This window comes from Nothoprocta perdicaria, unplaced genomic scaffold (assembly GCF_003342845.1).
Source record: "Nothoprocta perdicaria isolate Ctin4 unplaced genomic scaffold, notPer1 scaffold_201, whole genome shotgun sequence".
In the NCBI taxonomy this organism is placed as follows: domain Eukaryota; kingdom Metazoa; phylum Chordata; class Aves; order Tinamiformes; family Tinamidae; genus Nothoprocta; species Nothoprocta perdicaria.
This window is the reverse complement of record NW_020455217.1, coordinates 299,331-315,142: the sequence shown is the minus strand read 5'-3', so window position 1 is coordinate 315,142 and position 15,812 is coordinate 299,331. Positions and strand designations below refer to the sequence as shown.

General features: G+C 47.5%; 2 protein-coding genes and 3 non-coding genes across 6 annotated transcripts in view; all 5 read right to left on the bottom strand.

Annotated features, from left to right (window-relative positions):
* Positions 1-900: 900 nt before the first annotated feature.
* HSPA8 (heat shock protein family A (Hsp70) member 8) lies at positions 901-5,939 on the bottom strand. Its single transcript, XM_026038100.1, has 9 exons — positions 5,877-5,939; positions 4,787-4,996; positions 4,249-4,454; positions 4,003-4,155; positions 3,354-3,909; positions 2,835-3,037; positions 2,315-2,513; positions 1,754-1,986; positions 901-1,340 (listed from the first exon to the last, which is right to left on the bottom strand). The coding sequence occupies exons 2-9, from the start codon at positions 4,989-4,991 to the stop codon at positions 1,155-1,157; spliced, it is 1,941 nt and encodes a 646-aa protein (XP_025893885.1). The 5' UTR covers positions 4,992-4,996; positions 5,877-5,939; the 3' UTR covers positions 901-1,154.
* Positions 1,578-1,674, bottom strand: LOC112946336. The gene has a single exon (XR_003249221.1). It is a non-coding gene; the product is annotated as a small nucleolar RNA SNORD14 (small nucleolar RNA).
* LOC112946337 lies at positions 2,600-2,696 on the bottom strand. The gene has a single exon (XR_003249222.1). It is a non-coding gene; the product is annotated as a small nucleolar RNA SNORD14 (small nucleolar RNA).
* Positions 3,108-3,198, bottom strand: LOC112946338. The gene has a single exon (XR_003249223.1). It is a non-coding gene; the product is annotated as a small nucleolar RNA SNORD14 (small nucleolar RNA).
* A 3,441-nt stretch (positions 5,940-9,380) lies between the features above and the next one.
* The window catches only part of CLMP (CXADR like membrane protein), a 36,853-nt gene continuing 30,421 nt past the window's right edge, over positions 9,381-15,812 (bottom strand). Inside the window, exons 5-7 of one of the 2 annotated variants that reach the window (XM_026038135.1) lie at positions 15,530-15,652; positions 13,913-14,054; positions 9,381-12,541 (exon numbers count right to left, since the gene is read on the bottom strand). In XM_026038135.1, the coding sequence (XP_025893920.1) occupies positions 12,247-12,541; positions 13,913-14,054; positions 15,530-15,652 (560 nt within the window). In that variant the 3' untranslated portion in view covers positions 9,381-12,246. Of the gene's footprint in view, positions 12,542-13,390; positions 13,510-13,912; positions 14,055-15,529; positions 15,653-15,812 lie in introns of those variants that run through there. The other variant, XM_026038136.1, reaches the window with a different exon arrangement.

Genomic DNA, 15,812 nt, shown 5'->3' with positions numbered 1-15,812 from the left:
CTGCAGTACAACAGTCATTATTGTCACTTCTAACAGTGGACATATATCTTGTTTGTAACCCCACTAATCTAAGGAGGAAGCCAAAAGATCTGTACTTGCTATGGCACTGTGCAAACTTTCCCCCCTTTCATATGAACATGTGCTCAGCTCCTGGCTTTTYTCTGAATCCTCTAAGCAGCTCTATAAACCTTTCCAACCAGGTGACATGAAGCAACATTAACTGAATAAATTACACTAAGATTGGCAGTAATTAAGAAAATTAATATTCTCCAGAGACTGGTGAGTAAAGACCCTTGGGGTGAAAATGAAAACTAATGCTACTTAAAAGCAACCCAAGACTCAAATTAGGAAGGCAGAGACTTGCATCTCTACGTCCTTACAGGATACAGTAGGTTGTGTAGTTAAGGCAACCTACAGTCCAGGAGCAAGACTCTCTCCAGTTTAATTTAAACTCATACTCTCCAAAAGATAGAAAACCCACAATTTGTGAGATAGGGTATCTCAAGCTAAAAGTTTTTTTTTTTTAAACATGCTTTACAAGAAACTCTTTTCTGGGGATTAACTGTAGACAGGTTATGCTCCTTTTATTACACCTGCAACAAGATATAATGCTTAGCATATGCCACTACCAAGCTGGTTTAGAGATCCAACTGTTGCAGCCTAAACCAACTTGTCAGTTGAAGAGATGCCACTTAGACAAGTGGAACTTGCAGAGGTTGTTTTCCCCTCAAGTGAGAGCCTGCTAAATCTATTGTCTCCAAGAACTCTTTTGCCTAAAGAAATTCTCGACTAGTAATAGAAATAATTTAATGTTTTCGCCCACCACTGTCTCACACCCAGCCCACTCCCACCCACGCTCAAAAAAAAGGAGCCAAGATGCATTGTGATGCCCATTAAATAGTTTTTATTCCTTAGGACATGAATTGCATTTCCACTTGTTTACAGTACTGTAAAGTGCAATGATATTCATCTCCCCTCCTGTGCACATGTTCAAGTATTTAAAATGCCCAGAATTTTTTTTTACAGCAGCTCAGTTATGGAGTTTTAATCTGGCAATATACCCAGATGTGCCTACAGGTTTGGGTCCTTCACTCTAACCCCTGAGGCGGGGTCCTCCAACACTAACTGCTAGTGGAATGCATCTCCCAGCGCCTTTAGTCCACCTCCTCGATGGTTGGTCCGGAAGAAGCTCCCCCAGACGGAGGTGCTCCACCACCGGGGAAGCCGCCAGGCATGCCCCCGGGCATCCCCCCGGCGCTCTGGTACAGCTTCGTGATGATGGGGTTGCACACCTTCTCCAGCTCCTTCTGCTGGTGCTCAAACTCTTCCTTCTCAGCCGTCTGCAAGAGAATCAAGAGCTCAGCACAGGCTACACTCACACATTTTTAGTTAACTGCTGTGGCACTACTTTACCACAGAAGCAGAAGGGTGCRTTTCAGACAGGACAGGTTATTAGAGATTTCCAATTGGGCTTAAGTAGTTTGCGTTGCTCCTGAAGCAACAGGGTCATGGAAGGGCAGACTTGCAAGCAAGCTCAGCTGGAAAGCCAGAGTGCTTTGTGCTTGCACAGGCTGTGGTCGCTCAGACATCCAAGGAAGGTACTTGAGCCAACACAAGTCTTTCGACTTCTGGTGGAAACTACGAATGGCTTTGGAATCACTTTCATCACTGCAACCAGTTCCCCATACACTGAGTCTTCCTTACAACACCAACGTGTGAACAGCTCAACACTACCAAAAGAACATGCACATACCTGGTTCTTGTCCAGCCAGTTGATGATTTCATTGCATTTGTCCAGGATTTTCTGTTTGTCCTCATCAGAGATCTTGCCCTGAAGCTTCTCATCTTCAACAGTAGCTTTCATATTGAAAGCATAAGACTCCAGGGAGTTCTTAGAAGACACCTTATCACGCTGCTTCTCATCCTCTGCTTTGTATTTCTCTGCTTCCTGAACCATGCGCTCGATGTCTTCCTTGCTCAGACGACCTGTAGAGAACAATTGACCTTTTAGTTAATGCTTTGCAAGACAAACATTTTTAGCACGGGAGTCCACTATGTACATCTTATTCAGGAAGGTGCATGCTTAACTTGGCCTTATAGGCAGTATTAGCCATACAGGCAGTTCACAAACTTCCAGGTGCTTTCATTTCCAATGCCCTTTCGGACCTTTGCAGAACCTCATCCCAATCCCACTAACAACGCTCAYGGCTCTAATTGTAAAGATTCATATAACATCAAGTTTTGATGAACTAGACAAGGGCTTTATAAACCAGAAGCAGCTGGGCAGTCCCCCGACACGAGAAGTGCTTATTACCTTTGTCATTTGTGATTGTGATCTTGTTCTCCTTGCCAGTGCTCTTATCCACGGCAGACACATTCAGGATGCCATTGGCATCAATATCAAAGGTTACTTCAATCTGAGGTACACCTCTGGGAGCAGGGGGAATACCGGTCAGCTCAAACTTGCCCAGCAAGTTGTTGTCCTTGGTCATAGCTCGTTCACCTTCATATACCTAGTGGAAACAGAAACCAAGAATGTATCATTAGTTACACCACTAGGAAATTACATTTCAAACAAGTCTGTTCTTAAAGGACATGGTCGCTCAGACATCCAAGGAAGGTACTTGGACCAACACAAGTCTTTCGACTTCTGGTGGAAACTACGAATGGCTTTGGAATCACTTTCATCACTGCAACCAGGCGGTAACCTGCCGACACAGAGCAACTGCAACACAGCTGCATGCCCAAGGCTTCCTTAGGGAGCAGTAACTGTTGAGTGTCTCAGGATCGCTGGAGCAAGCCCAGTACCACATCACTTCACACCGCTTGCCTACCTGGATGAGCACACCAGGCTGGTTGTCAGAGTAGGTGGTGAACGTCTGGGTCTGCTTGGTGGGGATGGTGGTGTTGCGTTTGATCAGGACCGTCATGACACCACCGGCCGTTTCAATGCCAAGAGACAGAGGTGTCACATCCAGCAACAACAGATCCTGTACGTTCTCAGACTTGTCACCTGACAGAATAGCAGCCTGCACAGCTGGAAAAGAGAACACCAAGTTAGGAACCCTGTAACAAATCATCCCTCACACAGAAGCTACCCTAGATGCTCGCTCAGACATCCAAGGAAGATTTTGGCCATCATTAGTAGACTTCTGGTGGAAACTACGAATGGCTTTGGAATCCGGTTCATCATTGCAAGTGAAAACAAGCTTACTACCTGATTCTCAATGCAAGCTTAGGGCCTGCACTAATACTGCTGAGATGCATCTCAGCTGCCAGCCTGCCAACAATGCCCACCCAACAACTTCAGCTACTCAGGTGCCCAAAGCATGACACAAAACACCTGTTATTACCTGCACCATAAGCCACTGCTTCATCAGGATTGATGCTCTTGTTCAGCTCTTTGCCATTGAAGAAATCCTGCAGCAGTTTCTGAATCTTTGGGATACGAGTAGAGCCACCAACCAACACGATGTCATGGATCTGCGATTTGTCTAGCTTGGCATCCCGCAGGGCCTTTTCCACGGGATCCAGGGTGCCACGGAACAGGTCAGCGTTCAGCTCTTCAAAGCGAGCTCTGGTAATGGATGTGTAAAAGTCAATGCCCTCATAGAGAGAATCGATTTCGATACTGGCCTGCGTGCTGGAGGAGAGCGTGCGCTTCGCACGCTCGCACGCGGTGCGGAGGCGACGCACTGCTCTCTTGTTCTCGCTAATATCTTTCTTGTGCTTGCGCTTGAACTCAGCGATGAAGTGGTTCACCATGCGGTTGTCGAAGTCTTCTCCACCCAAGTGAGTATCACCTGCAGTGGATTTCACCTCAAAGATGCCATCTTCAATTGTCAGAATGGACACATCGAAGGTGCCACCTCCAAGGTCAAAGATAAGAACGTTTCTCTCGGCACCGACCTGCAAGAGATAGTTTGCATCCATAGTACAACTGTTTCTTTCCACTACCAGCTTTGAGCTTCTTAGATCAGAGACAGAGACTCCAAAGCTTACCTTCTTGTCTAGACCGTATGCAATAGCAGCAGCAGTTGGCTCATTGATAATTCGGAGCACGTTGAGCCCTGCAATGGTTCCAGCATCCTTTGTAGCCTGGCGCTGGGAGTCGTTGAAGTAGGCTGGTACAGTGACCACTGCATTCGTAACAGTCTAGGAGAGAGCAAGCACAACAGTGAGCTATACATGTTCATGATTATGTGTGTCAAGTCTGGCTGCATTTCTCTGCAAAGCACTGCACCTCACCTTCCCAAGATAGGCTTCTGCAATTTCCTTCATTTTGGTTAAGACCATTGAAGAAATTTCTTCTGGGTAGAAGCTCTTGGTCTCTCCTTTGTACTCGACCTGGACTTTCGGTCTGCCAGCATCATTCACCACGGTGAAAGGCCAGTGCTTCATATCAGACTGGACAACAGAATCATCAAATCTACGCCCAATCAACCGTTTAGCATCTGGATAGTAATTGAAAGAAATATGCATTTTCAATCACAGCACAAAAGCGTAAGTTCCCTCTAAAAATAACGTGGAAGTAGTTTAATACTTTAAGTCTTGAAGTGAAGTGGCCTTCACTGAACACTTGAGTCATAATAGCAGCAGAAATGGACTATTTCAGTGAATACAAAGCGCTCTAACCACAGGTATGTGCCYTACTAATGCAAACTGTAAGCAAGAGTTCATTGCTTAACTGTAACACTATTTAATTAGTTATGTATGTTCCCTGCAGGAAACTTGACCCCATCACCTGCTAAGAACTTCTACAGCCAGTTAACACAAGCTCTCTTACCGAAGACTGTGTTGGTCGGATTCATTGCAACTTGGTTCTTTGCAGCATCACCAATCAACCTCTCTGTGTCTGTGAAGGCAACGTAGCTTGGCGTGGTCCGGTTACCCTGGTCATTGGCAATGATTTCCACCTTCCCRTGTTGGAACACACCAACACAGGAATAGGTGGTGCCAAGATCAATTCCGACTGCTGGTCCCTTCGACATTTTGTCTGTGAAAAGGATAAATGAAGGGTGAGCTCAATTGCTACAAGCTGCCTACTTCACATGAGTAGAGGCGCTACTCTGTTAAATATACTTTTCGGAGAAGCGGGTGTAAAACGAGGACTAGCAGAGCGTTTAACCAGTAATGCTCTCTTAAGGAGCCGGAGCACTTGCTGGAACGGAAAGGCCCCAGCACGTGCTGGAGCACGTGGCCGCGGACTACATGTCCCATCATGCAGCGCCCCGCGGGTCACGTGGCGCGAGGCGGCCATCTTGCACGCCGGGAATGGCAGTCCCCACCTCGCATGGGCCGAGCTTCCCGCGCCATGTGGCCTGGCACGGCCCCAGGGCGGCTGCGGCACCAACCCACGCGGCGCCGCGGGGCTCGCGCCGCCTCCCCCGCGCCGCGGGCCTCCTGCCACCACGTGCCGGCTCCGCCAAGACCCGCTCCTCCTCCCGTCAGCGGACTACAACTCCCAGCATGCCTCGGGCACCGCAGCGGCCCCCCCCCCCCCCCGCTTTCCCAACGGGAGGGGAGCCTCCAACGGGAGATTGTTGGGCGCCATCCAACCTCCCCCCTATACGTTTCCCTCTTCTGAGCTGCCCTAAGAGCCCTTGCAGCATGGAAAAGAAAACGTGGAAAGCTCAATTACAGCCGCTATATGGCACGCGAAATGAAACAAAGCTCTGAGAAATCCCCGCATGAGAACAAGAKAAGTGACTGGCACTGTGACAAAATGGCGCTCCCACCCCCCTCCTCATCCCCCGCAGCCCCTTTCATGGGTAAGGCACCCCGGGCTCTGGGCCGAATGGCCCCCAGCTTCACCCCCTTCTCCTCCGCCTTCACCCCGAGACATTCACTCCCCGCCGCAGGCCGGGCCCCGTTACCTGAGCGGCGCGGATCGGCCCTGGCGCGCACGGATGRACTCGCTCCGCGGAGGTCGCTGCTGAATGAGAGCACTCGCCTCCCGCTCCGCCGCCTTTAAATACCGCCCCAGAACCTTCCAGAAGCGCCCGCCCCTGCCGGCCCTTCCAGCCAATCGCCGCGCGCTTTCTCCTCCCTGCCCGCCAATGGCGGCGCGCCGGAACCCGCGCCCCGCGTGACGCACACAGGAAAGGGGCGGGCATGCCCGCCGGCCGGCATTCTCGAACCTTCATGCGCTTTCCTGCGCTCGCCCCCGCCCGCAAGGACCGGGGGCGGAGCTTACGAACGCGGGAGCCAATCAGAAACCTCCCGTGGTAGCTATATCTGCATGAAGATGACGTAGTCCTTAGTGAATGCAAAAAGTGTAGGCGGAGGGAGGAAAAAAGCGCGCGACGGTCTCAGCCAATCGCGTCGCGGCGCTCCCAGTTTGTTTTGCATACTGGCTGCGGCGCCAGTRGCGCTGGCCAATCAGAGGGCCCGGTCGCGGGGCTCGTTTACATAGAGGGTGGCGGGCAGAAGGGGGAGCGGGAGCAAGACAAAATGGAGGGCGGTCCCGGGGCGCGCACGGGGCAGAGCCGGCCTCTCAGCCAAGTTAATGGCCCGCAAATCCCAGCCGCGTGCGCCGCGCTACTGCTCTGCAGAGAGCACAACCCGGTCCAAAAATAAAGCGCGAGGTTTTCCGCGAGGAAAGCCTCCTGCCAAGCTGCCAGGGCTCGCTGCCCTCCCACAAAATGGCGGTCCGTGTAAGTTTCATGTTACCCCTTGGTGAATGCGTGGGCTGTTGTTACTCACAGCCCTTGCCCAACGCTTCTAGGGACACGCTACAGCCCTGGCCTCACAACACACAGCTCCATGGGCAAATGCTGCCCACCAGGGCATTGCAAGCCACACTTTCCACTTCCCTKTGGCAAGATACCATGCCCTAATACCTCCCCAACCCTAATTCCACCTGTGAAGCTACCTTGGCCAAGCTSTTTTTTTGGACAAACAAAGTCCAAAGACGTGTTCTCAGTGCAGAGTCCAGTTGTGCAATCCTTCATAAATACTTAATGAATTTCCCTCACCCATAATTGCTGCTAGTCATGGCTGGTTGTGGTAATGCCTTGGGCCAAGCGCCAACATGGTACCTCATCCCATGTCGGTGCTACTCACTTCAGTGGGAAGGAAGGAGAGGCCTAGAGCATCAGCAGAAACAGCCACCSCTCCTCCGGGATCCTCCAGCATCCGCTGGGATCAAGCAAGCGGATGGACGACTGCCAACATCCAGGCTGCTCTCAGAAGAACCTTAGGCTGAAAACTGATCAGAGGTCATAAAGCACCTCAGGGCAGGCCCCACCAGCGCTGCCCTGGGTTGCACTGGATGTTTACACAGCATAAAACACCCCATGGAAATGTCAGAGGGAGTTCAGGGAAGGGCTAAAGCTAAGCTGTATGTCCCCATACACTGCAAAATTATGCAGTAAGGAACGAGCACAAAGGGTCTTCTGCACTGTAAAAGCACAACAGCCTAGAAGAACATTTACCAACTTGTCCCCCAAGAAAAGCACTTCTATTCATAGCTCAAAGTCCACTGCTTGTAGGGAGCACCCAGATCTTTAAACCTTACCCCAGTCAACCATCCCTTCATGATGTGCATGCCTCCTGACAAACATACATATGAACTTGTCTTTTTACAGAAACTTTGAGTTATCCTATCAGGGAATATGGTGCAGGGAGCTTGGGTCATCTGAGAGCTGGTAACTTASTGCTATCAGGCCACTTGCCACATCCCAGCAGATAGGATGTGCCCGTGGCTGCTGCTATGGGCACCCTGACCTGCAGAACGTCCAACACACATCACAGCAGTTTGTGGTTGTCCATTTCCTCTGCTCTGCCACTCAGAGTGCCCCAACCTGAACTGGGACCTCCGGGTGACCACACAAGGCRCAGTTTGGGGGCAAAACTTCGGGACACAAAATTAGACAGGAGGTACAGCAGGACAAGTCAAGGGCTGCCACTCTCCCCTTCAAGACAAGGGTGTGGGGGGGCAATAATTAACCACAGACTTTGCTGACTGTCACATGCAAAGCACTCCACCCTGTCCAGAGTACAGCCCTTGGAGCTCGGAATTCCTCAGGGCCCTGAATTCCTCAGCAATGCAGCGCTCCTGCACACAATCCATCATGCACAGATTCAGCTGGCTGCTGGCAGGCAAAGGCAACCTGACAAAAGATAGCACAGGGAGGAGGGCAGGCAAGCACCAACTCATTACAATAGTAATTACAGGCTGTTATTCTGCTTGACAGAAGTCATCCACTGACTGCAAGACAGACAAATTAAGGCCCAGTAGGGCTGGGCAGAGACAACCATCTCCCTCCCCACCTCTTGTTTTAATGATTTCCAACATTATTTCCCAGAACCCATTTGGTACCTTAGATCACATGCTGCTTCTCCTTTTAACTCTTAACAGAGCTGCACAGACATCAGAGTATTTAAGGCATGCTTCCTTTTCATAATGTCTTTTAATTTATATCATATCAGTATCTGCATACCACAGTTCAAGCCTGAAAACCACACATTTCTAAGGCAGTGCTCCCCTTTCCAAGATAATCTTTCCCATTTGTTATCCCCCTTCAGTGTGTCAGTATGAGCTGATCCAGGTTAAAAATAACCCCATACTCCTCATACTGTACCCAAGGCTGCAATTGCACAACTCCACTTGAAATGCTTATCGCCTCATCAGCGGTCTGGGTGCCATCGACTGGGAGGGAGGCAGCAATAACGCTTCCTCATGAATCAGGGAGATAGCAGGAGGACCCACCTCGCAGACCAGTGTGTTGTCACTGTGCTTTAAGTACCAGGTTGCAAGTTTTACTCACAGCTTTCTGCAGATTGCTGATGCTGGGAGACCTCTGCGTGAAGCACCCTGGGTAAAGAGAGCTGAGCCATCACAGGAGTAATCAACCATGGTCATGTTTAGTTAGCCTAAATACCACCTACATCTCTGCAAAAAGATACCCGTTAGATGCTTCAAAATATTTATCTGTAGACAAAATCTAAGCCATCCATACACAGTCATACACAATTCTACATTATATTTCATACTGTCATGTAATGCAGACAAAAAAAGCAATTAAATGTGGCTTACTTGCCATATTTAGACATTCTAAGTAAACAAACAATCCTTGTTAGCTTAAGAAAAAAACAAAGCCCACATTTTTGCCTCCATACCGTTTTGTTCAAACCCATCTCGAGCACAAAACATACCATAGCACAAAAGACGCAGCATCAGTACAAATTTAGTTGAGCTGTAGCTCTTCTGCTGCAGCACATTTATTTATAAAACCAAACAAAAATTATGAAATCATCAATTCAAAGGAATCTGTAATAAATATTTGCTTTCCTCTGAGGTGTTCAGACACAGTACAAATACACCAATTATAGCAGGTCAGAGAGATGTAAGCTCAGTTTAGCTGCTGAGAAACAAAAGAAAGCTACATAAGATCATATGCGTGTTACCACACTCTAGTAATAATTGGTATATGACAGTAAATGCTTTAAATGCACTATTTTACAAAATGGTTTGTCTTATGGTTCATTTCCCTTGTAGAATTCCTGATGCCCTTATCCAGAACTCGGACAATGTCCCCTTGAAAATGAAATACTCATGCTTTTGGAACAAGGTCTTTCTGGTATTTGCTTGGAGTGTGGAACTTGTCCCTTGTCCACAGCAGTGCCCACGCTTGGTATCCCTGGTAGGAGCAAGTCCCAGGGCCCTTCCTAATGTGTGGCACGTTCCCAGCGTGGCAGTGGATGCAAGGTGGGCTGGCACGGATAGGACCCACTTCCCCACAGGACAAGGGAAGACGACAGCAGGCTCCAGTGCTGGCTCCYGCCTCACCTCTTGGCCCCAGGATCCAGGAACCTTTCCTCCCATTCATCAGACATCCAGGAGCAACTTCCCAGCTCCAGGGCAGCTGGAAGCGAGCAGAGGGCTGCCATGGCTCGTCTGCCCTGCAGCCTGTTCCACAAGGCTGCCGGGAAAGAGCCTGCCAGGAGCTGTCTCCAAGCGTCATAGCTGACAACAAGCAGCCTCCAGGCTGCAGCTAGAGAATCCTTCATTTCACAAGTGACAAATCTGCTCCATGACTCAGGAACAAGCCAAGTATTTCATACCTAGACCTTTGTTAGCACAACTGCTTCAATCATTACCTTTTGTAATAAGCTGCTGGTTGCTCCAGCACAGCTACTTCGCTCAGAAAGCGGTTCCAGTCTGTATATGCATAGAATACATATCCTCAGCTCATCTGTTGGGGGAACACAGAGACCATTCACTCCTGAACAGTGAGCTACCATATTAAGCAGCTTGTGGCTCTCAAGTCCTGCTCATACTCTTGCTGAGGACTTCTCCAGCAAGGCACCTCAAGGCCCAGCAAGAGAACAAACTGCAGAAGAACCCCCAACATTTACAGTTGCTTCTTCCATGTGGCAACAGCTACAATCATCTACCAAGACAGGGCTGAGTCTGGAACACACTTTTGCAATGTCCTGGCCCAGTCCTTAGGTAAAAGGCTATAACATTCAATAGCAGGAGCTGTCATGAAAACATAAGCTTATCAAATGTCTAATACCAGATGGTTCCTTGGTTTGAACTGGTGATCAAGAGTGCTTCCCTCACACAACCAATTGGTCCTCTATCCTCCTAAAGGTGGTTAGGTTGGTTTGTGGATACAACCATTAGGTTGCATTTTAATGCTTGTGAGAAGTGAATCTTTCAGATAATACAGGGCAAGTGGCTTCAGACCTTCCCATGCACAAGTAACAATCCAAGGCTCAGTTTTGATCAGATGTTGGTACCCCTGGAGAAGTTAGAGCAAGTGTTTTAAGAGCTCATTAAAGAAGCCAGAAGGCTGCGTCTCAGAAGCATATTAATCATCCCTGGAATGACCAAAATATAGATGTGTCCTCCTCCTGTGCTGATCCGTCTCCCATGGAGTCCTTTGGCAAATGAAGACAACATTGCATCCCACAAACCAAAAAGTCAGGCTATATAGAAAGCCTGTTGATTTAAGRCTACAAGCATTTGACCTATAAGATGAGCGTCTTGTGTGGAGCAGTGGCCAGAGGAAAATCGTCCAGAGGAAAGTGTAAACGAAAGCAAGTTACAGGAACATCTGCCTGCAGAAGCCCATCCTTATCTCGCACCATTTCTTGTTTGGCTTGCAACTTGAAGCATGAGACTTTATATTCCTTATAAACACTTATTCTGGCTAATTTAATCACATAAAATATTTATATGATTCTCTCATTTGAGTCCTGCTACAGTTTAAGCCTCAACAACAGAGCAGGGCCCCATGTTGGCCGTAAAATGGGACAATGCACACATTTTATTCTAGTAGTTTTGTATGCATTTTCTGGGCCCTGCAGTGTTTTCCTCAATGTGCTGTTAGTCTGCTCTTACCTGAATGCCTGATAGTCAGATTAAGGATGCTGTTGATTCAGCCTCAGAAAGAGCTCTCCTTTAGGCTTCTGCAACATGGCTCATCCCCAAATTGGTGAATTGACAGCATTGCAATAGGAATAGTATCTTCTAAATGTTTCCTCTGGTGCTAACCAGTGCTGACCATAATAGCAGAATCAGGCTCCTGTCTATATCTATTGTTGTATTACTTAAATCAAACAATTAAGCACCTGTTTCCTTGACATAAAAGGTCCTTTTAGGACAGAGGTTGTTTCAGCTCCATGTCTTAATACTGCATCTCTGGCCCTTGAGTTACATTTCCTTTATGCCGCAGTTAACAGCCTCCAAAGGTATTCCACTAAGAGACCAAATACAGAAATGAAGGGAACTTAGGGCTGTCTCATAAGAGGGCTCAGCAGAAAATCTTCAGCAGAGAAGATGCCTCAAGAACTTCAGCTAAGACAATGGTTCTTTCAGAAAGTTCACTAAAACTAGTTAAAAGCTCCTCCTCCCCTATAAACCTCCCTAGAACATTGTATGCTATTTTGCCTCTGTTGATCCCTTTTACAAAGTCCTGAGGTTTGGTTTCATTTCATTTATACAGCGCTTAAATTTCATTTATACAGCTGCAGTTTTGTAATGCTTGCTGGTCCATTTTTTAAAGCGTTAATTAAAAAGAAGGCTCCCTCTTCCCTCAAACTCATCTTTTTAAATAAAAAACTAAGATCAGTGCAGGAAGGTCTAAGACAGATTTGAGTGGGAGGGCTTCTTGCCATGTGAATAATCCGTGACTAAAATTAGGCTGACTAGGAAGGTAACGAGCTAATGCATCTATTCCTATGCAGCTGGTGTATGAGGTGCTTCTGGACAGCAGGGTCTCCTGGGGGCTGCAGTCACACGGTCTGGAACGCACGGCTCTGCGCGGGCACCATGACCAGCGTGGCTCCCATTTTCATCAGGTTGGCATAGTCGACTTTCTTTGGCTCAGGCTCCCTTCCCTCTGGCTCCTTCTGGCTGTACTGGGGAGGAGTTAGATGAGGAGTAGCTTCTGTTGACAAAGTCCGTTGGCTGCGAGAGGCACTGTTGGCAGTCGACCTGGTAGAGGAGGAACCCGAACGCGAGCTCCTGGAACCAGAGGAAGAGGAGCTGGGCTTGACGAGATGAGCTTTGGGCGCCTCTGCATCTTCTCTGCAATCAGACAGAAAGCAGGGTTCAAACACCATGACAAGAACAACCTTTATATATTATGAGAGACTAAATAGCAGGTGCAGTGAACAGTTGCTCATTCGAGTTGCACATCACCCAGGCACATTTGCCCAGCAGGTTGAGCAATGCACCAGGTTTCTCAAGTTCTGTACTTTGTAAACGTGAGTTGAAATCCCTCTGTTCCTGCAGTGATTGATCAAAGGGGTTTAGAAATACCTGCTGCATTTGCCTGGCTCTTGTTTGGTCTACCAGGTCTGGGGAATGAGTGCAAGGAGTTCAGGTACACATGTGCTCTGTAATCCTTTCCCATAATGACACATCACTTGCACAGGACTAGTAGAGACCAGTTCTACCAGCAGCAATGGGAGGAGGAAGAGAAATGCAAGACCTGGGCCCAGAGAAAAAGGTGGCTGAACAGCTGATGCAAGAATGGGCTGAAGCTGTGATTGCAAATCAAGAAGCAGGAAGGAAACTGGCTAGTTAGAAAAGCTCCCCCCACCTCAAGACAGTTAYGGTTGCATATGCAGAGTATGGTTACATATGCAGCCAGAGCAGCAGGCAGGGCCGTCAGCTGTCAGTGCATTACAGGCATTCTTGCTCAGCGGTACGTGGGTGTCATGTGAGGGCAAGCAGTCCTTCACAGACAGAAAAGAGGATGCAGCAACGCAATAGGGCTCTTCAAGGTCAGGAACAGCTAGAACTCATTCCTGGAAATATCTTTTTCATTCCAGCACTTTCCTTCCAGAGAGCTTTGGGCTCAGTTGGCTGGAGACCAATCTGCTTAGCAGAGCAAGGGGCAGCCCTCACACACGCGGTGAGCGCTCAGGGCAAGGCGTCAGCGCTCACAGTCTCAGGGGATTTTCAACCCCAAGCTACATCCAGAAGTGCAGTTGTTCAGAAGGCTCAAGAAGGACCCAGACGCTGCCTGCCTCATTGTTCCAGAGACTGGGCTATAAAAAACAAATCCATCTTGCAGAAAAAGTGGACAAATTGTTAAGTTCTGTACTGGAAAGGGCTAAGGAAATGCATAACAGTCATTAGATTTGCAAGCAGGAAATAATTTTATTTTCTACTCCATTTAATATGCTTCTTTGGGAGAGGTGGGAGGGTTAATGCTAGTCTTGCCCTAGAAAGGGCCATTCCTTCTATTTTTGTCTACAGAAAAATAATTCTCCCAGTCAAGATACCATCAATGACAGTTCAGGGTAACTTTGCAAGTTCAGAACAACCTCCTCAAACACCCATGCCTAGGTTACTGAAACCAGTAGTAAGAGTGTGGTACTTAATATCATGCTGAGTCTATATGAAACAGAAGGGAAGGTGGGAGGTGGTGGGTTCAATAAAAAATGTTACCTGATTTCATTTGGGGCCTCCTCTTCTTCATATCTCTTTTTTTCTTTCCTCCTTATGGTCAGCCTCACCACCAGGAGAAGGAGGCAAAGCCCCACCACCACTCCGCAAACAGCTCCAGCAATCATGCCAATATTCTGTGCCTCTGTTGTCCAGAGAACAAATGCATAAATTAACAGATCAGCCCTCGCTATGGTCCGTATACTCAGATTCAAACCCACTCTATAGAATTTATATCACTGGGTCTAAACCAAAACACAATGTTTAATTTAAAGCATGCCCTCCTGCAGAGGTTGAACCAGTTCATCTTAAGGTATTTCTAAAACTGAGCAGACACCAACACTGAGAAGAATATGCAGTTCTCCAAGGCTGGACAAGTCTCCCAAGTGCTGTGCACCAGCATTTACATGAAAAGGAGGAATCCTCTCCTACAGAGCCACAGAATGCAGAAGTAACAAGACAGGGCAATCCACATCTGAAGCAAGGCAGCCAGCAGTGTCCTAGAGGCAGAAGCCTGTCTCAAGTATGACTGTTTCCCCATGAATAGTCTTTTCCCCTCCTCATCCTGAAACAATTACCATCCACTTACAAAATGAATTATTCAACTGAGGAAAAAAGTGACTTGGGGATAGAGGAGGAAGAAAGGAAGACCACCCTGTAAAAGTTGCAGGGCATTATTCATCCAAAACAAGGTTTGAGACCAAGCTTGCTAGTTCCTGTGAGCCCTTCGTTGCTTCCCTACAAAACCTTTTGATAAAAATGGGTTAATTTGGATTTGCCTGGATTTTTTTTTTTCCCCCCTATGGAGTACATATCAATTCAGAGTGAGGTTTAAACCAGCTCAGGTCAAACACCAAAAAAAGCTGCCCAAAAGCTTTCATTTCAATGCCTGAGGGGAAAAGACTTTCCTTGCTACATGACCCTATTGCAGTTATTTCACTCCTGGCTGGACAGACAAATTCCAAAGCTGGGAAACTTCGCAACAGAGACTGCTCCATTAGCAGCCCTTTATCACAGCAGTTCTATCTCCTGTCATCTGAACCAAGAGTTGCACCTAAAAAACAGGCTCAACTGTGTTCTTTGTATTTGTCATTAGCACCAGTGCTCAACTCCACCCTTTTGCTTGCATGCATATGCGAGGACACTGCTATGTGAACACATACACCCCCTTGACATGGTTAACCACACAGGACATGGTAAACTCCAGGGTCTAGACTATATTTTCTTAGGCATATTAAAACCAAATTCTGTCCAGAGCAACTTTTTACTTCCACATTTTTTATTTTTCATTTAAGACAGCCTTTTTTGGGCTGTCTTTAGGTAGTTTACTCTCTCAGGTAGGAGAGAACTTGGCATTGCAATGATGGACTACCCACTAAGATTTGACACTTGACTAGAGTTTATCACGCAGTCATTCCAGGTCTAAGTACTGCTAAAGCTTCTGCAAACTCTACAGCTCAATCTTTTTCTTTGTACTTACTTTGGAAAAAAAAAGAACTGCTTCATGTAATTCAAGCATGGAAGGGCAAACATGTGGCATAGAATTTGTCCACAGAGGTGAGACAGGAGTGAAGCAATGCTGCTCAGTGCTACATATACTAGTTATACACTGATACTCACGCTGCACTGTCACCTGAACAACGCAGTTTTCTTGCCCAGCCTCATTGGTGGCAATGCATTGGTATAAACCTGTAGTCATCTGTGTGAGATTCTTTAGGAGGACTTGCCCAGGATTAGATATATCTGAAACAAAAACAACGAGATCAGAATTTTAAATAAGGAAGCTATAAAGCATGGTAAATAGAGCACAGAACAGACAAAAATAGATTCAATTTCCAGATCAAATCCAAAAGAGTAAACTTTGCTTCACAACAGACCATTTGTCAACGCTCAGTAAAATAAC